Source organism: Melopsittacus undulatus, unplaced genomic scaffold (genome assembly GCF_012275295.1).
Source record: "Melopsittacus undulatus isolate bMelUnd1 unplaced genomic scaffold, bMelUnd1.mat.Z mat_scaffold_463_arrow_ctg1, whole genome shotgun sequence".
Taxonomy (NCBI): domain Eukaryota; kingdom Metazoa; phylum Chordata; class Aves; order Psittaciformes; family Psittaculidae; genus Melopsittacus; species Melopsittacus undulatus.
In genome coordinates this window covers 44-25924 of record NW_022994345.1, presented here as the reverse complement: position 1 = coordinate 25924, position 25881 = coordinate 44, and the positions used below count along the sequence as shown (strand labels likewise).

The 25881-nt window shown below is 37.3% G+C and overlaps 2 protein-coding genes across 2 annotated transcripts; both read right to left on the bottom strand.

The window, feature by feature from the left end:
- Positions 1-351: 351 nt before the first annotated feature.
- LOC117438541 (proteasome assembly chaperone 1-like) lies at positions 352-8347 on the bottom strand. Its single transcript, XM_034074017.1, has 7 exons — positions 8193-8347; positions 7931-8040; positions 6223-6374; positions 5769-5831; positions 2977-3175; positions 1566-1702; positions 352-548 (listed from the first exon to the last, which is right to left on the bottom strand). The coding sequence occupies exons 1-7, from the start codon at positions 8321-8323 to the stop codon at positions 474-476; spliced, it is 867 nt and encodes a 288-aa protein (XP_033929908.1). The 5' UTR covers positions 8324-8347; the 3' UTR covers positions 352-473.
- Positions 8348-10642: 2295 nt separating this feature from the next.
- LOC117438540 (bromodomain and WD repeat-containing protein 1-like) lies at positions 10643-25104 on the bottom strand (the record flags this gene model as incomplete). The annotated part of the gene is made up of 10 exons (XM_034074016.1): positions 10643-12588; positions 15875-16855; positions 17325-17504; positions 18658-18893; positions 20547-20716; positions 20986-21138; positions 22230-22376; positions 22994-23038; positions 24265-24340; positions 24979-25104. Coding segments are annotated over 10 exons (3253 nt in total), but the record flags the coding sequence as incomplete, so codon positions are not given.
- Positions 25105-25881: the final 777 nt, after the last annotated feature.

Sequence of the window (25881 nt, the reverse complement as noted above, 5' to 3'; positions counted from 1 at the left end):
CATACATAGATGTATGCAAAAAGATGCAGAGTGTGTTTTCTTCATCACAGACAAGTCTCTAAAGAGGACCGAATATTATCGAAATTTCTGTGTCTCAAATCAAAGTAAAAAAAAAAAAAACAAAGTGTTCTCATTAGAGCTGAACAGAATTCCTTAATTGCATTTCCTCTTTTAAATATAAAAGGTATACATTTGGACGAGAGAACCCCTTCAGGAGGAGGAAAAAAAAGCTTGTTTTCATATTCAAGGTATCTTTCCTAAGATTGCTCCAGAAGAAAGTCTCCCAAGCATGCAAAAGAAATGTGTATGTTTGTAGCGATGAATTTGGAAGTAACAAAAATGAGTGCAGAAGTAAAAAAATCTACTGGAATTTATTCCACTTTTAAGGGAACAACTACAATTCCAAAATGTTCTTCTGTAGACAGAAGAAACTGGAGTTTATGAAAGTGCAGTCTGCAACATAAATATCCTCTTTAGATGTAGATATTATTGTGACTTTCACTGGTTATCAGTAACTTCTTCAAGATCTTCGTGCTTTCAGATACATCCTAGGGAAAAGGAAGAGATGATTAGCATTAGCTACATTGCTGGTAACAAAACAAAACAGCCTCACTGTCCTCTATTTCAAGTTTTATTACTCTAAACACCAGTTTTATTAAAATGCTAACTCTGAGCAAAATTCAGGTCTTCTGAATGAAGGTTTTCAGAGACCTGCTAAAGGCCTCAAAGAAATTTGCACTTCAACTACAGAAAGGGATTGATTTGTTGTTTTGCATTCCTCCTTGCTTGTGTATGAGAGGAAGAGCCAGTAGATTTGCTGTTTTCCATAAGAGTTTAAACATTTACATACTGCTCTATTAGTCTATCTAGCAGACCAGTAAAAGCTATAATGAAAAGCATGCAGGAACTGAGAGTTAAAATAATTACTTTGGTACCCATAAATCTCTTCTGGCGTTTAGATGCAAGTTCAACGGGCAAAACTGAGGACTGTTTTAAACCAACTATACTTCAATTAAAAACATTTCAGGAAGACGCAAAATGTTTGATTTAGTAGCTATAATGTCATGATTTCACAGCTGTTTGATTAGTGCAAAATTCTTAAGAGTCATCTTTAGAAATTCAGTCTTTTAAGAAGTTTCAGGCCAAAATAAATCTCTTAAGAAGCTGGCATGTGTGGTTAAGACAGGAGATACAGAGCTAGGAAAGAGACATTGTGCATATGAATGTGAATGTAAAAAATAATATGCTTTAAAGGTTTTAACATGAGACACCTCCAAGGAAACTGCAGCTTAAATGATCACAAGAAATCATTCCTTGATTCATAAGAGCCTGAAAAGTCAAAATGAAGTTCTGACAGGAGTTGCAGATTCATTATTTCTAAGCAACTTCCAAACAGATGTTAGAGCAGGGACCATACCAGAAATCACTGTCCTCTGTCATTAAAATCTGTATTTTACTGCCTTTTTAGGTGGAATCCTCACAGGAATACCTCAACAGCAGAACACAAGAGGTGACAGACAAGAATAGACAAAACCTCTCATTAATTTTTAAATATGAAATTTTACCTTGACTAAACTCTTCAGGACTTTAGAAGAAAGCAGAGGCTTGAACGCTTCAATTGTAACAGTGTCCAGTTTGATGATATCAGTGTAACACTGATACAATACTGCAGGAATCTGCCACACTTGACAATAACTCAAAACTAAATACAAGCCAAAAGAAAATGTGTGTTACATTCACCAGAGAAGGAATCTAAGTTCTGTGTTACAGTATCACATTTGTTCTGGCCAGAACTTCAAAAGCATAAAAGCACAGAATCACAGAATGGTTTGGATTAGAATGGACCTTAAAGATTACCTAGTTCAAACTCACCTGCCATGGGCAGGGACACCTTCCACTAGACCAGGTTGCTCAAAGCTCCATCCAATCTGGCTTTGAACACTGCTGGGAGATAGGGCTGCCACAGCATCTCTGCGCAAACTGCTCCATTGTCTGATCACCCTCACAGTGAAGAATTTCTTTCTAATATCTAATTTGAATCCACCTTCTTCTAGTTTAAAGCCATTGCCCCTTGTCCTATTACTACATGCCCCTGTAAAAAGCCCTTCTCCAGCTTTCTTGTAGGCCCCCCTTAGGTACTGGAAGGCTGCTGTCTACATATTCCATATATTTTCACAGGAAGCAATGCTTGAAAATTTATGAACTATCTACTCAGTATCTTAACTGCTGGATCAGCTACTCTTCATTCCACAGGTACATGAGAAAATAAACCACCAAAATTTAGTAAAACATTGCTGGTACTTCTCTCTGGCAAATAAAGTAGCTGGAAACTATATTGCTGGTAAACAAAAATGAGATTCTGTAAAACCAACAAACAAAACCCAAAACCCCAAACAACTCAAAGTGTGAACAAGATAAACATTTTCTAGACAAATCATCCACTTTGAGCTCTTGCCATAAAGCTTTTCATCATGATGCTACCACTAATTTGGTCCCCTACAATGAAAAGCCTGGCCAGGTTTATGACATTATATAATAAAAGTGAATCTAACTTTCACATGAGGTCGAGCAGTAGTACTGTCAAATCTGTTACCTGTAATTTGCAAAAAGAATGCTACGAACATCAGTTCAGGTGCTCAGATAAAACCAACTCTTACTAAAACATACTTAGTTTGTGAGCAAAATGCCCCCCAAAGCCCTACAAAGCATGCAATTTGCTTTGTGAGACTCTATGGAAGCATTTGCTAGTACTTATATCCCACACATAAAGGGTAAAAGAATTTGAGGGTGGTTTTGAAATTTGTCCTTATTTCACAAGACAATATGTAAGATGTGAAACTGTTAGGAATTATTTTTCAAAAAGCTAACTTGTCAGCCAGTTTACACAATTAAGCATAAATTCTTATCACATTGGGATTCTTTTCAAAGTGAACTGCTGAACCAGCAGCAATTGTTATTATTGGAACTGCAAAATACCAGCAGCAGGAAGATCTCGCACAATGTTGGGTTGTTCCAGCAGTGGGCAGCAGACCTGCTCTTTGAATTCTTTTGTCTTCAAGGCTTTCAGAAAGGGAGATGGAAGTGTTAAAGTGGATTCCTGAGTTTTGTAATCAGCTACAGGACACGTTGAAAGAATGGTTACTTGCAAGCCCTCCTTTCGCATACAACCAAAAACCTGAAATAAAAATGTTAATAGATAAGCAACATTTACCTTCTCACAGTAACAGAATAAACCCAGAAAGATTTATTTTCATTTCAATGGAGACGGCAAATGGCAGCTTAATTCAGGTTCCCTGGACTAAAATTTGAATTGCAGCCTTCAGGTAGAAATTTCACATGCACTGATCTTGGGATGGAGACAAAAAACCCCAAAAGAACAGCTAACGTATTTACCAAGCCTAGTGATTTTCTTGAGAGGCTTTAGGTTTTCAGCATTTCTGTTCACCTGCAAATATATTAAGCCTTGTTATTTTTACTAATGGTGATTGTAGAAGGAAAAAGGACTCCGAATAAAACTAGGCTGCTTGTGACAGGAGAGCTATGCTATGCTACAGACATTTGAAATTGAAATTGTGCTCCCCAGATGTTCTATAGTACTTAAGAAGAGTCTTCATTTTAAATACTCAGATTTTATATTACAAGGGGTAACAGGTTGAAACTTAAGCAGGGGTTTAGACTGGATATAAGGAAGAAATTTTTTACTTTTAGGGTGGTGAGGTACTGGAATGGCTTGCCTAGGGAGGTTGTGAATGCTCCATCCCTGGTGGTGTTCAAGACCAGGTTGGATGAAGCCTTGGGTGACATGGTTTAGTGTGAGGTGTCCCTGCCCATGGCAGGGGGGCTGGAACTAGATGATCTTAAGGTCCTTTCCAACCCTAACTATTTTATGATTCTATGAATTGAAGGAAGAGAACCTTCATTTTTTCACAGTCCTCCTCAAATTCAAAGCAAACAGTTTCAGAAACATTGTACAAAGCACACTTTCAGATCCACTGCATGCCACCACAAAACACCAACACACTGCACAGTCTCCCATTGTTTTCAAAGAACAATGTCAAATATGACAGAATGTCGTATGTCAGAATGAGCAGAAGCATGATAAACCTGCACCTTCCTTTCACATTATCCTCTTCAGATTTATGACCAGTAAAGAAATATGGGATTTGGTAAACATTACAGAAACTTGCCTGTTGCTGTATATGATAACAATCACAGAAGGGAAGCCGACTGTTCCCTCAGATCAGTGCGTTACCACTGTAATAGAAAACTGAACTAACTTTTCCGAAGCACGTATATTTTCAATTTACTTTGCTGGAAATGCTGCCTGATAAGCATTACTGCAAAACTTCAGCCTGTGAGAGCTCATTTTATACTGAGAAAACATAGAAACATAAAAAACTGACTGAATGGGACTGTAAGGATGCTTAGCACATCAGGATTTATGAAGCATATAGAACAGGTCTGTAACACAGACTAAAAGCAAAAGATTACCAGCACAGTGCTTCTGCTGTACATTTAAAAATATCAGTAACTATGAAGTCTAAAAATACTCAAGAACACTGACTTGGTAAAACTGCACACTCCTACTGCTCATGAACACCCACATCTGAAGTAACACATATGAACAAACAGCTGGAAAAACAAAAATGGGAAGACAGCAAACCCACCATCATCTTTCTTTTGTAATCCTAGTTTAAATGATGTGCAAGAATGTGTGGAATACAGCAAACCCAAAATGGTTTAGGTCTTCAGGCTTCTAAACTTCAAAGAGAACCATTACCTCCAGCAAAGTGAATGAAAAGTCTTCAAAAAACAAGGAACCACAAGAGTCTAGTTTTCCAAACTTGTATGTGAAACCCCTTGTATCATTCAGTGAAGTTACCCCAGTTTTCCACCTTCTTTGCGTTCCTGTAACCTCTTTGGCCACTCACACTGAGCTGCTTGTATGGTTCTCCCTTGCAACCAAGTAGTCCTTCTCACGTGCTAGCTGGGGCAGCTGGACTGAGCAGGTACCACTCAGCTTAGGCTGAGGACTTCCTCTCAGTGGATGCACTGCTTTTTACCTCACTCTGTATCTCTACCAAAGTCCTACTCAGCTTCAGCATAATGTAACAGCTTCAGAATCTCTGCTTGAACCACGAGCAGAGATTTAAAGGAAGGTAGGTTAGCAGACAGACAGTAACGCAAAATAAGCTATACTTCCTAAAGGCTAAGCAGTGACCCAAATCCATAAAGAAAATCAAAAGCCAGAACATACTCCCCTGGGTTCATCTTACTAAAATCAACAGGATGATATTTGGAGGGATCTGAATGATCCAGCAGCACTCATATATCAAACACATCCATTTGTCAAGGTATCATCCATCTTAAGTTTCACAACAGGTTTGTCTGGTGATTCTTTGGCAGATGCACAAATACAGTTATGTTACTGTTTTTTAAAGAAGGATTCTCCAGAGTTGCAGTAAGCCACAGGAAATTTAACCCAAACAGGAAAAAGGCTTGGAAAGTAGTTAAGGGTAACAAAACTGAAACTCTCCAAAAGAATTAACTGCACAAAGTAGGTAAATTACAATGGGAAGCATCTAGAAAGGAATTTCACAGAATATGCTGATAGTAAATCTGTAGGATATCTAAGAGAGGCACAGGGAAAACATTCATTTACAATGCTGTCATGTTGAGAATATCAGAGAGGAAGAGCCACTTGCATCAAGCTGAAGATCCCCACCCCTACAGTTTCATTACTCAATTTGTTGTCTTGCCAGTTTTACCTTTTCAAGCCACTGGAACTGCTGATCCTCAGCCACATAACAACTGCACTGGCATAACCAAACCTTAAAAAAAAAACAACAACAACCAAAGTTGTGTAAGCAAGTGGTTTAAAGGGCACAAACCAGCTCATAATCACGTGTAGAGATAACATGACTGCAGCAAACAACTTGATGGCTTCCTTGGGCTTCTTCAACTTCATTTTCACAAGAGTTTTTCATTTACAACTGATGAGAAGCAATTGTGCTGTCAAATGTCTTCTTTGTACTGAGCTTCACATACTAGAACTTGAAATAGTTCTCATAAGCTTAATGACCCTTCAGATTTTTTATTATATTAATCCAAAATACCACAGTTCCAGTGCTTGCTTTGACGTGGGCAGGGCAAAGGGTGGATGAAGTTGCTCTCTTTTACAGAAAGCTAAAATATAGAGGAATTAATGCATAAGCCACTTACTGTTGGATCTGATATTAAGCGATAAAACAAACAGAAAGAATCTGTTGGGAGGACATTTGTTGTGCTGGATGTTCGACACCACTCATTCCACAGCTTCACAGCTCCAATTACTTCCCAACATACAGAATCCAGGATAAAAGAAGACAAGAAAGCTGCAAGGAAGAATAAATGCCATTAATTTATCAAGAATAAATTTTTGTTCTACAAATAAATACCCAAACTGAGTTAGATTATTTCTTTGCAATCTCAAGCTTAACAGAAAAACATAGTAATTAACTTTTAATAAGCATTTATTGACCAAATCCAGAAAATATCAAGAATGTGAGTAAACTTACCGTATCAAGATTTAAAAGGTAAAGAGCAGTTCTAAATATAGATTCCTAACATCAAAACCATACATTCTCAGGAATTACATCATCATGGTCAACTTTGATTCCTTTAGTATTTACACTAAGAATGTAAATACTACAATCACAGAATGCTTGGACTGGAGGGGACCTCAAGAGATCATCTGGTTTGAACCCCCCTGCAAGTGGGCAAGGACACCTCCCACCAGACCAGGTTGCTCAAAGCCCCATCCAATCTGGTCTTGAGCACTATTAAGTGTCTAATACTTCTTAAGTCTCTAATACCTATTAAGTCTCTAATACTTCTTGACATACCAGATATAACAGATTTCTAAAAAATAAATAAATAATAAAAATCACAGAATCAGAAAGGCAGAACTATTACACTGGCTCTAGGAAGCAGAGACAAGAGAATGCATGACTTAGTGGCAAAAAGGGATCCTAAATCAAGTGTTCATAAATCAAATTCCTGTCAAAAGTCACCCTTCAACAGAAGGCTGATCTAAAATACCTATAACTGATTTTCAAAGAAAAACCTGAACAAAGGGAAAACAAGTTAGCAAAGCTAACTTAGATACCATTTAAGTGTCATCTAGATATGGCCCAAATGTAAGGAAGACTTGAAAGCTCTTTATATCCACAGGGAAAAAGCTATTAACACACTCAAAACCTTGTTCAGTACATGTGGGAAAGGGTGAAGGTGTTTCAAGACTGTAGGCCTAATGAGTAAATAGCCACCTCAAAAGAGGACATTTTGAACAAGTGAGGAATTAGAATGTGGAAAAGGGACTGACCTAGAAAAAAAATAAAATAAAATGTTTATTGGAAATTAAAGCTTACTTGATGCACAATTTTACGTATTTGACAGATCCCTATTTAAAACACTAAACTGCACTGAGCAACCTGCTACTATTAGAAGACAACTTTTGCCTACTAATAAACAGTCCAGGAGAGTCTACCAAAGTCAGATGAATGAACAGGGGGGGTGTCCCAACTAAAATCCAAAGTCAAACCATACTTTGCTTCAGCCCTTCAACTGAAGATACATTATTTTACCATGATCTGACAGGAGAAATAGTAAGATGTAACAAAAACTGTGTTTTGTGTTTTACGCTTACACATTAACTGGTTTCTCTGGACAGCTCAGCTGTCTCAGGGTTAAAACTCCACTCCCTAAACCAAGAGATGGACACCCTTAAGGACCATCCTCTTAGCAGAGACCAACATCAAATATGTCAAAGGGAGCGTCCTGACACACTTAAAGCTTTCTTCCAACCTCCCGCCTCCTCAAATTTAGTCATCGAAGGGCAACAGGATTTGAGAGTCTCAGACGGTTTGCTTCTGCAGCCTGCACCACTTACCTGCAGCATTATGTCCTATTGCAAGTATAAGTTTAGAGCAGACAAACAGCTCGTCGGCAGAGCTTTCCGTAGGCACGCCCGACTTCAGTGTCCAGCAGACGTCGATCTCCCTGGAAAAGATGAGGTGCAAGTGGCGCAGCGCTCCCCCTGCCCTGGCCAGTCACAGGCTCAGGCCCGGCCACCCCTGGAGGACCATGCCGGGGGAGGCCGAACCACCGCGGCCGCTGTGCCCCACGGGCCGCGCCCGCCCCTTGGCCGCTACCTTTTCTTCTCCAGCTCCCTGCGGATCTCTCGGTCCTCGGGCGTCTCCTCGCAACCCTCCTCCGCCGACTCCTCATCGTCCACGCCGGCACGGGACGGCGCCACCACCACCTCCCCGAAGAAGGTCGCCATAGTTGCCGCTTGGCGGTCAGCGCGCCTGCGCGGCACTACCGAGTTCCGCTCCGCCCGCTGTGGCTCCGCAGACCATAAAAGGGAGGTGGAAGCTCTCTAAGGGTTGCCCGAAGGGGATGCTTCTACCGTCGGGCCCTCGGGGGAGGCTGCAGCCGCCGCATCAGAGCACGGCTCGTCCCCTCCCTCTTGCGAAGCCGCCATGCCAGCCACCACTCTGCGGTCTGGTGGGGAAGCCCACCTCCTCAGGTACCGGCCTCCGGATGGGAGACCCCGCCGGCCACCGGGCTGCGGCACAGGGGCCGGAACCCAACTACAGCCAGGTTAAAAGTGCCAGTCGTGGGCAAATAATACAGTGCCGGTACAATGTACAGCTTTACTTTGGTCCGATTCTACAGGTACCTCAAAGTATTTAACGAACTTGATTCTCTGACGCTGCTTTCCTGGACTTTTAATGTTTTCCTATGCCTGTTGTCACTACTCTAGATTCAGGTCCTGATTTAGAACAAGCAAACACCCCCCACCCAAAAGAAAAAACACTAAAAAAGACCCCAAACAAAACAAGAAAAAAGCCAAACCAAACAAACCCCACCAACCCCCCCCCCGCCCCCCCTCTCCAATCCATTGCACGAACCAGCTTTAAAGACACTAGTTTGCATGACTACTCCCTGATTTTAATTCCCGGAGTGCAACAAAAGCAAATAAAGAATGCTGTTTAAAATTATCGGGCAGATGAAATAACAGGTTTCTTAAAGGTTTAGAATAGCCAGTTCTGAGGCTAAGCATGCACATTTAAATAAATAATTAAAAACACTGCCCAAAATAAGAAGAAACCCACAAAACACCATACATAAAACTCCCAAGAAGGCAAAAGAGTAAAAGTCCTTTTTCCAGTTTAATCATGCCTCCTCCTCCTGTAATTCCCTCTCGGATACTGAAATACTGAAGCCAAACCTTTCCCCTAGCCTTCAGGGCCACCATGAAAATGCAGTGCCCGAGTGGGGTATGACAGTGAACACAGCAACTAAAATCGGTGAGAAAGGAAACTATTTAAGCCCGACCTGGAAATACAAACCTACCAGCCCAATTTTAAACTTAATAAACACTCTTGACGTTCACTTAAGAGCTATTACACCAGCATTTATTCCTGCACTGGAGGTTATACTCCGTATGTAGAACATGGATCATAAACAGCTGCTGAACAATGCATTTGGTTTATGGTGAATATAAAAATACCAGTTGACCTACTCTCTTTTAACAAAGCTGCCCCTAAAAGGTCAGATACACAAAACCACCTTCAAGTTTCATCACTAAACACAACTGTGTTCATATTTTAGAAACCAACTTAATGAATTCAGATAAACATCTATCTTTAATTTACAAAACTCTGTTGTATCACAGTAAGGACTATGCTCTGAATAAAATTCCTAGGGTGAGAATGATAAAAAAATAGGTTGTTTTTAGAGTTCATATAGAAGCTTTAAGGGTGAAAAAAAAATCCTCTCTATACTTAGATAACATTTTAGATAGCAATAAATAACCTTTTGGCACATAACACCAGCAATGTTGTTGAAGTGGTTCTCACCACGTGCTGGTAAGTTGCGGGTGGGCCTCCCTTTTCCATCACTCCCATTTGCACAAGCATTAATGGCACTAATGATTGTGACTGCGCAGCTGCACTAGCTCCCCCCGACCCCCCAACGCTCCTCCCCCCCCCCCCTCCAGAAGTTACTTCAGTCCAATCCACTGGAAAACCAGTTCACAAACTTGCTATTTCAGTTAAAATGAACTGGGTGAGGACGTACCTAATACTCTAATGCATCTCCTGCTGAGCGATGACCTCAGAAATTACTAGGTATTGCTGAGTGTGAGCAAGGGAGCCACTGCAGCAGAGGGAGGAAACCCACAGTGGGGAGTGGGAAAGGAGTGGGATCACTAAGGGCTTGGGGCTGAGCAGCAAACTGGGAGTTCCACCAGCACAGCTCCAGGAAAAAGCAAGACATTCAGAAGTGCCACATATTCTTGTAGTCGGTATGTGGCCAACCAAGAATTGGCACATCTTTCCTGGAGAAATTTTCTCATGCCCTCTACACAAGAACTATTTCTATCAATAACAGCCACCTCAAATGTTTAAAAAACAGGAGATGTATTATTATCAGTAATTAATAATCAGAAACTGGTGAGGTTTAATCAGTGAGAAGTCTAACATTAAAGCACCTAGAAGTTTTAATCTGGAAGAACAACAGAAATGTAGCAAAAAGGTCTGGAATGTAAGAATCCTGCACCTCCAGTTTTTCATGCATAAAGAAAACAGAACAAGTGTTTGTTTGTTTTTCTATTTTATAAAGAAAACACAAAAACCCTTAGGCCAAGAGTTCACCTGCATTTCATATTCTTAATTTTACAGTATAGAAGTCACATTGATGATGATAGTACTACCTGTCAGCAGAAACCCTCTCTTCACCAGTGCCAATAACATGCCTCTGCAACCAGCAACTATGCTTTTTCACTGGTAACTGGTTCTGGTTGCAGTTACCAATAATGCACATACAGAACATTTAACGTCTGTACTAACACAAGTTGTAAAGTTACTAGCCTAGTGACCATTCGTTACTTTTTAGATGCAATGCCAGCATCCACTAGATTTTTATAGTGTATAGCATTATGTATAAGCCTGTTCCTATTGTATATGATTTCATACAGCATTAGAGATGTTTGAAATCTGTTCTTGAATGTTGCATGACCTAGGTAGTATTCCATTGCAGCACCCATAACAATAATACTCAACATACTGCTATTAACCTGTTGCGCAGTGTTTTAATTTTTTTTTAAACTCTTGTTATATGTAATAAAATACCAGTAAAGACAAAAAATTGCCCCTATAATGAGGCACATTTTGGCATCTGTGCTAAATGCTGCTACATGGGCAGGCAAGTGCAAGTCAAAATATGAAAAGGAGAAAGTCATCATCTAATCACATTCATAACTTTTTCATAGAAAAATATAAATATATTCCCTGAAATGTAGGACAAAGAAGAGCCAGCATCCATCATGAGTTCTAGTGCTATTACAAAAAAAAAAAAAAACAAAAAAGACAAAAAAAAAGTGGGCTGGCTTTTCCTTTTAAGGTTACGTTTCACAATCTACATCATCTAAACCTCTGTCATCATCATCGTCATCACAGTCATTGTATCTCACAGTCCGTCTACCTCCATTCCGAGTTCTTATCTTAGAGCGCCGATTAGCTCTTCTATATTTGGTGTAATCCAGATCTTCAGAGTCATTTTCTTTGTTAGGTTTCCAACGTTTCCTTCTCTGTGGTCTCCTGGAAGGCTTCACTGAGTTGGAACTAGTAACCTCTTTTCTAATCCCTTCCAATTTCCTTTTCCTCTTTTTTGTTTCTGTGGCATCACTGTAGATACTGTTATCAGTTCCAGAATCTGAATCAGAAGAACAACTGAAACTGGCTTTTGAAATCCCTGCAGTCCCAGGTGCTTCCACATTTTCTGATGCTGAGCTTTTTTCATCTTTCTTCCCCCCTGTTTCAGATTCTGATGATTCTTTGAAGTCTTCCAATAATTTTGATCTTTTGAAGGAAGCTCCAGTTCTTTTATTTGATACTTCGATATTTTTAGTTTCGTGTTTAGCTAAGTCAGCATCAACCTCCTCTTCAGAATTGCTTGTACAATGGTTGTGGGCTGAAGCTGACTGATTAGAACTTCTCCAGTTTCTCCCATTTTCCATCTTGTGGTTTATGGAATTGCCCTTTAAAGAGTCGAATTCAAGATTTTCAAGAGCTACAGAACAGACAGTTTTGCATGCCTTCTTGCAGTTAGCATTCTGGTGCCGAGTTACTTTTATCTCTGCTTCAGACTCTGTTTTTTCATTCTCAGACTCACTAATGTATTTTCTTTTAGGAGCAGATGATTCAGGGCAGGAAAGTTTTTTTCTGCCAGAAAGCTGTTCTTTTTCATTTTCAGACTTTAAGCAACCATCTACCTCTGAGCTGCTGATCACTTTCTTTCTGGATGCTGTGGACACACTGCCATGAAGGTGCATTCTGTTCTTTTTTACTGTGCAAACACTTTCTGAGCTTGATAATTCCTCCTTTGTATCACTCATTATCTTAATTTTATTAGCTGCCAAAGTGGCACATCTGCGTGGATTCTTCTTCTCATTAGACAGCTTTATGTGCTTCTTGTAGTTAATGATACATGTCCTGCTCCTGAGCACTTTCGCACTTTGTCCGGTCTCCTCAGATACTGATTCTGCAAAATAAAGGTTTAAAAGTTTTTAGTAATTTGCATTACTGAAATAATTTGTTTACTAAGCACAACAGTATCGCCTCTTATAAAATACACAAAACCTTTTTCTTGTTTACTTCAGCTGTTACATGCAATTTGCCTTAAGCCTTTACTAAAAATACAGTCAGCTGGTCACAGGTTGACTGTATTTTTAACTTACTCTTGACTCTCAGGATTACTCTTTTACTTTGAGTTAATGAAATGGTTTCAAAGTAACATTATTTAGCATTCAATCTAGTAATTACCTTAGAAGTTTCAAATTACCTAACTCTGCAAACAAATGCTGCCATATTACTAATACTTCTGTCATTAAAAGCAATCATTTTCCTCCTAGAATGAACTCTTAGAATTAATTATTGCACATTTTAAGCCTTCTTATTCTAAAAAAAGAGATTATAGTATTTTATGTAGACACAGGCTCTGGATGGATTTCACAGTTGTTTCACATACACAGAGAACATTTAAACTCTTCAATTCCTTGGTTACTTGCATTCCAGAAAGGCAATTTGGAAAGGTGGAAAAGACTACCCAGCCTTAATACCAAGTGCTAACTTAATCCCCTTTGTCTATCTGAAGAAAAGAATGCTTAAAACTTAAAGACATCTGGAACTATTCCAAGAAAGGCAGTAAAAAAAAAAACCAAACCAAACCAAGGAGTAAGAATGTACACAATGCTTTTAGCCAGGTTTTCACACACAGGTGCTCAGTATAGCTGTGTGTTTTGATAAAAAAACCCCAAACCCTTTATCATAATAAAGGCATTATGTGTATTTTCAAAATTTCAGAATCCATAAGATTAAATGCAAGACTATATGATATACAAGTCCAGCTTTTCTGCAACACACTACTAGGATATTAAATCTATACTTTGTATTCAGAATCTTAAAATAGGGCACAAATTTGTGTAAAACTCATCTTTTTGTTTTTAATTAAAGATTTAATTAAAACTTACTAGAACTACGCAATGAACATCCTAAACTAAATTCTCCAAAAGTACAAACAAACTGCATAGGCAGGAAGAAGGAGGACTGAACAAACTCCACCACCCACAAAAACTGGGAGAGCATTTAGAAGAAAGGCAGTAAGATATGAAGGCATTGTTCATCGAGTTTACCATTGTGACAAGCTTCCCTAGAGCTCATGCCATCAAACTCTAAACCTGGAAGTCCCTGCTGCAACTCTGGCTAGGTATATCCAGCCATACCTCTAGTCAGGTAATCTGCAGAGTGTACTACTGTCCACAAAGTATTTCCCATCCCCTACTAGCAGGCTACACAACTTTTTAAATCTATACAGAAGCATTCTATACACTATATATCTGTAACATACATTACATAAAATAGAATATACACCATAGTACTATACATGCTATGATTTATATAGTAAAACATACTATATTTTACATGTAGTGCATATATATTATATATATTAAAAAATAACCAAGGCAAAGTTCACACAGCTTACCTGGTTAATTGTGTAGTAGATATGCAGTTATATTTACTTGAAAATGAATGTTATGTAAACACATAAATACATACTAATATATGTCTCTATGCATATATTTATATAGAAGCATGCACATACTCCAGCAGTACTTAACGATGAAAGCCAGGTGTTGCACCTATTGACTGCTGAGGAGAAAAATGAGCCAGAAAGGGAATCTGCTAATTTAACAATAATTATGTGACCACATAATGGTCATATAATTTGGTAATACCCCAAATTAGCTTAAAGATTAAGAAATTGAAATGGAAAATAAGGACAAGGGGGAATGGCTTTAAACCGAAAAAAGGAAGATTGAAATCAGATATGAGGAAAAAATTCTTCACTGTGAGGGTGGTGAGGCACTGGCACAGGTTGCCCAGAGAAGCTGTGGCTGACCCATCCCTGGCAGTGTACAAGGCCAGGCTGGACATAGGGGCTTGAAGCAACCTATTCCAGCAGAGGTGTCCCTGCCCATGGCAGTGGGGTGGAATTAGATGCTCTTTAAGGTACATTCTAACCCAAGCCATTCTGTTATTCTACAATAACTAGTGTCCAAAGTTATCTGCCATTTCATTTCAAGAAAACATCAGGGGAGTAACTCACAATATAAAGAAAACAAAATGCCTGAAATTTACTTGCCTTTAAGGAACACTGTATAGGACAATGGTATATTCCCCTTTCATGTGAAAGAAGTCTCAGACTTGGCCCTATGTCTTTAACTGTCCTGGTTCTGGACATACTGGAAATTTACATTAAGGCTTTTTACTAAGTTAACAGTACACTGAGCCTTCTCCGCAGGTGACTTTGCAATGAGAACCAAATGATGTAAGTATTCACTAAGGTATTTCTTCCTCAGTGACTTTTAAAGAATATTTCATGGCCTTGTAGAAATATACTGATACTTCAGCTTTCTCCATATTTAAGAGTTTCCTTTATATGGAGTCTCTTCATTTGAATTAAGTGTTTTAAAAGGGCACCAGCTTAAAAATTTTGGTAAAACAGAAAAATGACATTCTGCTGTGCACAGGAGTTTTGACATATGAAGCACATTCAAGTAAAAATTTCAGTTCTAGAAAGCTATTAGAAGATTGTCCTCAGTTTTTCTGAGTTTTAGAAAGTGACTATGGAAACAGTTCTGACAAGTCTACAGTTCAGTAGATAATTCCAAAGTCCTCAAAACAAGGAGCAGGCCAAAGAAAGAGAAGGCACTGCTCCTTTGGAGATTTTCTGCTCCCTTGAGCTGCATACCACAGAACTCATTCACAGCACCCTTTAGAATATTGCTTAGTTTCCTGCCAACAAACTGAAAGCCAGCATTTCTCAAATTTAACTGTCACAACATACACACACAGAGCAATCTTAATTCAGGACAGATACACTACATAGCTAAGCAAATGCAAGTTAAGTATTGAAAGAACGATCATGATTTAATGACAGGGTTTTCATGGAGAAACATATTGCCTGAAATGTAGAACAACAGCCAGCACAAGAATTGTGCAAGAATTCTAAATACCACACAGCTACACCAAAGAGTTAATAGTTTTCTTTCTGTACTGCATTTGGTAACCTCCCAGTTCCAAACATGTCTAGACTTCTAGACACTGTTGTCAACATCCTACCTTACAGTTCTCCTTCCCACATAGTTATTTTAAAACAAGGAAAACTATGTGTAGTCCAAATCCTCCCAGTCATTGTCCAGTCAATCTTGTTATCCCCTTCATCTAGTGAATATCAAGAGTTAGATCTATTAACATAAATAATTTACCTTTTCTAATTATTTTTGTTTTTCCTTTTCTCTTCCTTTTTCTTGTTTTTGAAGAAGTTTCACAGTAATTACTATTTTTGGAATCTGTCTCAGATTCTGTACCAGAAACTTGACTGAAACTGGCACAAGCTCCAGATTTTGAACTCCTTACAATTCTAGTTGGCACCAAGTTCTCAGAGACAAAACTTCTCCTGTCCTCTTTGTCTTCTGTTTCAGATTCTCCTGTGTCCTCTAAGTCACTCAAGACTTTTGCTTTTTTTAAAGGCGCAATAAACTGCAGACCAGTTGCTGTTGTGCCACTCCATCTATCCAATTCAGAATCCACTTCATCCTCAGAGTTGCTCACTGCAGGCTTATTATGTGCAGAGGTTGACTGGTCAGAAACTTTCTGACTGCTCTCATCCTCTGAATTACGGCTTTTGGAGTCATCCTCCGAAAAGTCTAGAGTGGGACTTTTCATTCTGGGAGATACAGAATGGACTGTCCCACGTAACTGTTTATGACCATTGCTCTGCCAGTTTTTCTGTTTCATCTGTATGTCTGTCTCAGAATCTGAAGTTCCATTATCAGATTCACTAACAAATCTTCTTCGTGGAGCTGATGAACCAGGTTGAGAAAGGCTTTTCTTCTTAGTAAGCTGCTCTTCTATTTCTTTCTCACTTTCAGACTTTAGGCCTACATCATCCTCAGACCCCTCCAGTAACATTCGCCTGGCTGCAGCTGAGGCATTTCGGTGAGGCAGTTTTCTGTTTTTGCACCCTATGCCAATACTTTCTGAGCTTGAAACCTCTTCCTCCACATCACTCATTAGCCTTAACTTATTAGCAGCCACAGCAGCACTTCTGCGTGGAGTTTTTCTATGTCTACCAGTACTGTTACTGTGTGACTTGGATGTCACCACTGAAGTATTTTCAGAATCACTTCCATATAACCTTTTTCTGACAGTTTTCCTTGTATTTCCATTCTCCTGAAGAGGTGCTCCTGTAAAGAAAATGAGATATTAATATCATAAATATAAAAATAGCAGTTTCTTAAGTCTTGTCAAATCTGGAAGAGGTACAGCCGACACACAACAAATGTGAAACACTCCTGGTGAGTGCTTTTGTTGTCTGCCACGAGAAATTACTTAGCTATGTCATAAATTTCAGATTCATTCTAGTTTAGTGAAAATTAGAACTTCATGAATTACTGCTTTTACTTCATGAAGATATAGACTGTTGTGAGACTTTCCCTTTCACCAGGCTCTTGCTTTCTACTCTCCTCCCCTAAGTACTAATAAAAATGTATCTTTTTAAAAGCTGAGTGTTGTATTTCGAGGGTTTCAGAACTACCAACTATCAAACGGTATCTGACATAAACAACAATTCAAAAAAATACTAATTACACATAGTTACGTATACATACACTCTTGTGTCACTTGCCATTCATGAGAAAACTACTCAGCTCTTACCTGTTTGCTTTCTCTGAGCAGCTCGATTTCTAGTTATTCTACGATTGCTGTTCTTTCTTCTACATATACCATTGTGTAGAGGAGGTGACACAAGAGCTGTAGAGCTTTCTTTGCTGTCTTCTGAGCTACTTGTAGAAGATGAAGTAGATGAAGAAGCCAAAGAACCTTCTATTTCACTTTCTGTTAGAAATAAAATAACAGTCAATTAGAATTCTATACATATGGCTAGCTTCCAGTTAAGAGCGACATTTTGCTGACCCAGGAAATCTTCAAAATTGCCTCATGATATTATCTTACAATACACTATCAGGCCTTAATGTCTTACATGTATGCAACTGATAGCTCTACAAAATCTACCACTCCCTACTGATACAGTGTTCAGTGATAGGAGGCTTCTTTAACCTGTATATAAGTTTGAAGTAAAATAACTCGGCTGTTTCCAAATAACAGAATTGAAAAAAAGCATGTTAAAAAGCAACAAAAGAGATCTGACAGATCACAGGACTAACATTTCTTGCTGATTTTTTGTCAAGCTGAGGTGTAGGGGCAGAAGGAAAGGATAGGCAAGCAGTTATGTCTTGTGGAACTTACTTAATTTGCTAACTTTGGATGACAATTCTTATGTAACATACACAGGTGTATATCCTGTACTTCATATAGGACCATTTATCAAACACACTACACCTTCCTCTATATCCATTCACTACAACCACCTTCCTAGAAGAGCTGCTTGAAATTAAGAAATTTTATTATTCTAATTGATGAAACTTAACAGCATCAAGTAACCATGTGGTTAGCAGATTAACTTTTTCTTATCTTACTCAATTCACCTTTGCTGTGAATCCCCATATAAAAGCTGAAAACAAACCAAATTAAAAACCCCACCAAAAAAACTGAAGCGAAACACAACCACCCACTTGACTGCAAAATGGATATACAATCAAGGCAGCTCTGCCTCCAAGAAGCAAACTATCCTAACTGACAGACTTCCAATTACATGCAAGTTTTTCCATTAACAGAAGTTATATAAGCTTACTGCATTCTATGGGATTTTAAGGCAGAAATTTCTATGTTTAGTACACAGATCTTTTTATAATATTTAATAACATAGCTAGCATCCACAATTCATTAAAATACACAAAATTCTGTATTACCCAGAAAACACTGCATAGGGACCTTGTCTAAAAAAATTCATGTTACAAATGCAAACCTCACAACAATTTAGAATGCAATTGCAAATTATAGAAATTATAAAGGAAAGGAAACATTTGCAGACAATTCATTGGTAAGACCAAGATGAAAAGCCTCATCTGAAACAGATGCCTTTTCTGACCTGATGATAATGCAGAACAATTTGTTAGTGTTGTGGATCTAGCTTTTCCATTCCTTTCAAAGGATGCCAGGCATGCAGAATCAGAGGATTCACCAGAAGAGCTATGGTTGTAATTGCCAGCATTTGATTTATGGCTCACAACACAGGCAGCTCTGCTTGAGGTAGGTTGAGTAGAAGAATCTTCCTGCTCAGATTCAATTTTTGCCTGAGACTTTAACGGTTTCTGCTTCAGATTTCTAATGAAAGAGGAAAGAAGTAAAAAAGCAACACAAGTTGTTAAACTATGAGAAATAATGACAATTACGTACTTTAACAATACTTCTCTCTGAAAGCTTAACTAACTGTATGCCATATAATTTTAGATTTATGGAAAAGTAGTTACATTTGTGAACCAACATGATGTTTGACAATTTTAACTTTGACAAGGATATGCTTCAAGTATTTTAACTAAAATAATAGTCTATACTCCTTGTGCTGTTATGTGAGAGAAGACATTCTTTCTCTGCTCTGAGAAACAAAGGAACTAATAATGCCTTCTAGACAGCAATATCCTTTTATTGTTTACCAGGAAATTGTAACAGCAGCCTCAATTTCTCTTGAATTCCCAGTCTCTTGTTAATTGTACAAAAGCCTTAAACTAAGTGCTATGCATACAAACATTATTCCACAAAAAAACTGAGTTTCAAAGACACAAGGAAGGTGTGTCTTTAGAGAAAATTTACAGTCTAGAACAGTGTTTGTAGAGAAACGCACTGATTTGATTCTTCTTTACTGTATGTGTTAAAAGTTCAACATGCAGTTCTGGAAAATAACTTGTTTTCACATTCAGAAGTACTACTTTATCGATGGCTCCCTTACAGTCACAGGTTTTCATATATTCATTGAAGTTCACAATCTGTATATGCTCTTTTTGCTATCCAAGCACTCTCACAAACAGTCCCACATCTCAGCCCTACTAAGCACCGACTTGTAAACAAGTTATATACAATTCCTCAGATAAGAGCAGAAGTGTTGTTTCAAAGGAAAATTTCTTTCTATCCTGATATGCGTGTTTATTCCTCTGTGAAGAAGTGGGAACTCAAGGAAAACTCCCAGGAAAGCTTAAAGCTCATTGCCGGGTATGCCTGTAGCATAACCCAACATGTATGGGTACATCTGAAAATGTACAAATAATCCACTGAAATTTTAAGATGAGAAAGCCAAATATGGCAAAGAAATGGGTTTTTTTTTTTGTTTGCTTTTTTTCTCCTTCTCCCTTAGAACTCTGATTTCTATCCTTCCACTGTCAGGGAAGAAAGGCTGGACAGTAGCAGAAAGGTATAAACACAGTTTCACCAGTTAAGCTTTTTCGTCTTGTATGCAAATTAAGGATGCAGAGTTAATAATGTCAACCACTACTTGTGTCAAAAGGTTGTTTACCTTCAAAAAAGAAAAGACATTATTTACCAACCCAAAGAATGCTACAGTAAGTACAAATTTCTATGAATTCAACAGAACTTTCTCCTGTGCATGATAAAACACAAAGTGCATGCAGCTTTGCAATCTTTGTAACATATACAAGTAAATCTTTGTTTCATTCCTCATTATTTCAATCAAATTAAATATTGATTTCCTGACTGAAATATTAAAAAAAAATATTAAAATGCCAACACAGAAAACCCCCCAAATGCAAGAAACCCAATCTTTTTCTACTCTTTGGTCCCTTCACTCTTTCACAGCTCTTTCTAAACTACAAAAAGTATACCACTGCAAGGGGAGTTATAAAAAGTCTCACTTTTTGAGCTAACCATTTAATAAACCATTATTATTTTCTTCATAGACTAAATATGACAGTCAGTATGAATATTAATCAGCTGTGATGGATCCCTACATCTTCATAAATTGGTTACCTGAGCATCTTGGTAGGTTGCTGCACTGAGCTTTGATTATGCAACCGTCTAGTATACCTCTGGTTTCTTTGTAGCTTTTCATTCTGTTTCTGACCATTTTTGAAATCTGAAACAATTCTTCTTATTTTCTCTTCAAATAGTGCTGACAATCTCAAGGTCATGCTATAAATCTAGATAAAAAAGTGGCTTATATTAAAACCAGAACTTTTCATCAAAAATAACACTTTCAAAATTAAAAACTGTACAGAAAGGAAACAGAAAAAGCATGGCACATAATCTCATGTAATGCTAGATAAAGAAGTGAACATCTCTAATAGTTTATCATATTTCTCCCACCACTTATTCAGCCAGCAGCTTTATCAAAAATACTGATACACAAACTAATTCCAAATTAATTTCATTAAGACAGGCATAGCCCCCTCCAATTATTAACAGCTACCTTTGACTTTTTGTTTGGAGTATAAGATTTTGCATTACTAAATATTAGCCTTATATCTTTGCACAGTTCCATTGGAGTGTCATAATTTCCAGCTTCCAGAGTTTCTTTCACTGTACCAAAGTCCATTGGAGTGTCTATAATATGTCTGTAATCCTAGAAAAAAACATATGAAAAAAAAGATTTAAGAAGGTACAACAGAAAAATAACACTTTCAAATTTTATTTCTATAATCTCATGACCACAGATTATCTTAATCAGCTTCTGTTTTCAAAAGCAATGCTTTTGCTGACTAGCTGTTTAAAGTCTCAACTACATTATCTCATATAAACTCTTGCTCATTTACAAGGCAATCCTCAGAATTCCCGAGAGTTCATGAGCTGATACAATGTCACATGCTGATGTCCAGTTTCAATTCTCCTGAGTTTCCTCAATAAAAACTACTCAGTAACAATTACATGCAACTCAATGCTTTTATTGTTAATCAAAATGAGAAATCAGACTGCTGTAAGTTGTCATGTAATCCTCTCCTTGGTGCATTTTACTATAAGAAAAACTGATCTGGTTTAAAAAACAAAACAAAAAAACCAAAGCAAACCAAAACACCTTTCTCTCCTGTTAATGAGTTCTAGAGATCCTCAAGATGTTTTTAAAACCTGAAGACTCAAACTCAAGATGTGAAGTCCACAGAAAAACAGCTCCATGCTTGTTTTTTTTTTTTTTTCTTTGAAAGTCTTTTGGGTTTTTAGGCAATAAGGGACCAAGTTGTTAACAAGAACACAATGTAAACTAAGATAAAGAGAAGGAATAAGTCAAGTTCACAGCTCAGGCTCAGTAAACAGGTTTTGTAGGTAGTTCATCAAGAAACTACTTTTAATTAAGAACATACAGATTTATCTAAAATCCATTACTCCCCTTTAAGGAACAGTAAGAAAACAAACAAAAAAAGTATTTGTAGATGCCACCACTGCTCTACAACTGTTTTGTGTTCTGTGTCAACATTTTGATGGATGTTACCTTAATGCATTGAGTACACAGCTGCTAGTTCTAAACCCAAAGCAGAGCAAGTTTCTTTCAGTGGTTTGGGACTAAAGCCATGAAGAGAACAAATAGCACCAAGAGCAATATGCAGATTTTATTATGGCACCAAATGTTAGAAGGAATGCCCCCCCCGCCTCCACCTCCAAAAAACCCCAATAAAACCCAAATAATATTTATATCTTACAAAGTTAATAAGAACAACTTACAGGATACTGATCCAAATCAACTGGCTGTCTGAAAGGTTCAGAATCTTCACACTGAAAAATTAAATTCACCAGCTCCATACACTGCTTCTTCCAGCAGGTTTCATCATAGCCAGCTTTCATGCTTTTTCCTTTTTTAAAGCCCCGGCCCTTGAGAAAAAAAATGTCAGAGGAAAACATCACTGAAATGTAGCAACAAAAAGTAAACCTGATAATCTCTCTGGGATTATTTCTGGAGCAGAAAAGCACATTTCCAATCATATTGGTTTATGGCAAAAAAGGGCATTACTAGCAGATATTTTTCCCTAATATTAATAATCTCTGACAAATTATATAATTTTCTTTTGCTGTTTTTCAAGGTATTGATTTTTAACACTAAGTCACAAAAAATACACCTTTTGATACCAATTTATTCTCAAAAGATTTGAGTAATATCCATCACTCAGAGTATTTTTTCCAAGCACCTCAGTGAATAATGCTTTTATTTCTGTATCACACAGGCAAGTGAAAACTGTTACACTAAACAGCACTGGTATCTAACTTGTAAGAAAGATATTCCTATACAACCACACAGAACAACTGTAAAGCATTAGCACAGCAAACGCCTATTTAAGCAAACCTTGTACTTCTTTAACATCAGAAAAATCCTGTTCTATGAGTGTTTTAAACCCAAGCATCATTCCCACAAAATTTCAATACAGTCCCATTAACCAGTTTTTCCTGCCAGACTCGATTTAGGTATATATGGTAAAGACTAGCCAACTCACTTTTCTTCTTCTGTATGATGTTCTTGGAAGACATTTTTCATCATCCTGCACAAAATAAAATCAATAATCTTAAAAATTATGTATGAAAAAACAGCTAATGGGTGCTCAAAGTGCCATTAAAGTTCGATACTGTGGTAAAAATATATTTTTATTCTAATTTTTCCCAATAAGACAGAAGGTGAGCATATTAAAAATATATAACATAGCATTTGAAAGGCTTGAAAAGCAAAATCCTAGATATGACCACTGAAGATTCCCAACTCCAACTCTTATCCTTCATACAAAGGAAAAACCACTGCCAGAAATTGCAATGAAAAGATATACATCAGCTTTGTGCCTCAATGACTAAAGTTGATCAGTAATTCAATTCACTGGTAATAGATGTCATGAAACTTTGATTTTTGTTTGTCCCGAGTTTAGGAAATGACATCTTATGATCAAGTTACTTTTGGTAAAAAAAAACATTACAACATGGAAGTACTATGGCAATGCTGTAGTAGTGAGATAAAGAACTAAAATAACTCAGTACAATTTGTTCTCTACATATTAATCTGCAAGGAGGAACAACTACTTTGCAACTTTACAAAGTCTTACTAGTAAATGCCAAATTAGAAGTCAAAATGTGAAAAAGACATCAGTTTGGGGCAGCTTTGGATACACTGTTAATACGCATACAGCACTGCAGGTAACATTCATTGTGTACAATTCTGCATATTTACCTTTATGAAATTCATAAATGCATGTTATTAAAATTCTCAATGAGGAATGGAAATCTGATGCAGAATTCATATTGTGGTATAGAGAGAAAACTGAGAGCCAAAGCATCACTGCAATAGTTATACAACTTTTCAGCTTTTAGCATTTGTGACTGTAATGAATGACAGTTTTTATTTTAGAAATAACCAGACACATATAATTAAAACACAATGAAAACAGCTACTCATATACTCTTGAAATATTTATATCATGTTTCTGAACATTAACATGCTTCAGAAATACAGTGCCACTCACAAAACACAGAACTGCTTTAGTTAATAGCACAGTCACAGTACAAAATACATATTTATTTCTTAAAACTGACAACTCAAAATTACTTTAATAAACCATCTTCTCACATAATTCCTCACATTTATAATATAATCCACATTTAACTATGTAAATGAATAAATACACACATCCCTGTAAAAATGACAATTTTACCAAAATATTTGAAGGCTAGTGGCATTTTCTTGCCACCACACATTACTGGAATTATCCACAAAAAAGCTTACCAGATCAGCATCAAGACAATCTTGTTCATCATCTGTTGTGCTACATAGTTCAAAAATGTTTGTACAGTTCTGATCACTGAAATGCAATAAAATCTCTGTTACTGCAATAGCAAAACCATAGCTATCATTTCCTAGATTAAACCCAGACACAAAAGTTGTATTTCTACTAGAAAACAGTAACTAAGAATTAAATTAAAAACAAAACTCAAAATGATTATAATGTTACATCTGAAAAACTGCTATAGTGTGCATTTCAGAAGTAGTGAGGGGAAGACGGTGAAGTTAGCATTAGGGATTTGAAAGGGGCCTTCACGTCTGGATCTACCTGCAGAAAGATTGCCTATGCTAGCTTCTTTCAAAATAATCCTCTTGACATTAACTGAGTCAGACAAGCTACCACAACAACTTCTACACGTGCTAGACAGTACAGAACTTAACTTCATAGGTTGAGCTACTTTCATGTCAAGCAACACTTCAATGCTATAAATACCAGTGAATACTACTCAGGGAAAAAGTTAAAATGTCTCTATGCTGAACGTTTAAGCATTTCCCCGGTTAAGATCATACTCAGAATTATTCACTTGTGCTGCAGGGCACTGAAGAATAGTAAGAAAACAAAAGAAGGAGTATTCACAACAAAGTGATGTTAAGATATTCTCCCACCATTTCAGAGCACAAATATTCAAACAATAAATAGATTAAAATGCCACTTACTTGATAAACTTTAAGAGCTGGGTAGTGATCTTTTTTGCAGCTCTAGCAATAGCACTCCCAGGTTCATTGAAGGTCCTAGCATTGCTTTCAATATATCTTACTTCCCAAACCAATGCAGAGATTCTCCTTAAAATTAAAAAATATTTCACCTTTAATACTAAGCCAAAAAGCTTAAAAACGGCAAAAATTTAGCAATTTTCTGTCCAGTTTAAGATAGGTATCTTCTGTTTTAAATCTCATTAGACCAGTAGAAAATTCTACAAATTGAAGTTTTAACTTCATAGAAACGAGCTAGCACAACTATGTAATTTCATTTATAACATTCATTTTTCCAATTCCTTATAATTGTGAAGCAGTGATACCCCAAGTTTGCAGCTCTTTGCCTACAAACTTCAAACTATTTCCCAAGACTTTATTTCAGTCTTATGAAGGAGGAAAAAAACTACTAATGACTCTATGCTGTACTTATAGACAAACTGACTGCAAGTCCAGATGAACACAAAATTTCTTTTAGAACTATATCCAGCATATTCAGCAAATCAGAACTCCATCACACTTAAGTTTCTTCCCTCTTTCTCTACCATAAGTGTTTATCATTTAAAAAGCTGCTATTAATATTTAACATGTCATCTCAGTGTTTAAGCCTATTTCTGAAACTAGTAAGTCCTTAAGATCTCTTGAAGTTCAAAGCAACTGAAGCACAGCACTTCAAAATCTGATTTAAGCCCTCAGCACTGACTTAACTTTATCGTTTGTTTTATTAAAAATATTTACTGATTTACAAATTTCTCAGAGAGTGTCAGTGTTCAGGTAACTGTCAGTGTGATTCTGGAAATAGTGCCAGTGTAGGCTGATATCAATTTCCTTACAAACTAAGAAAATTATTCATTAAAATTGAATATT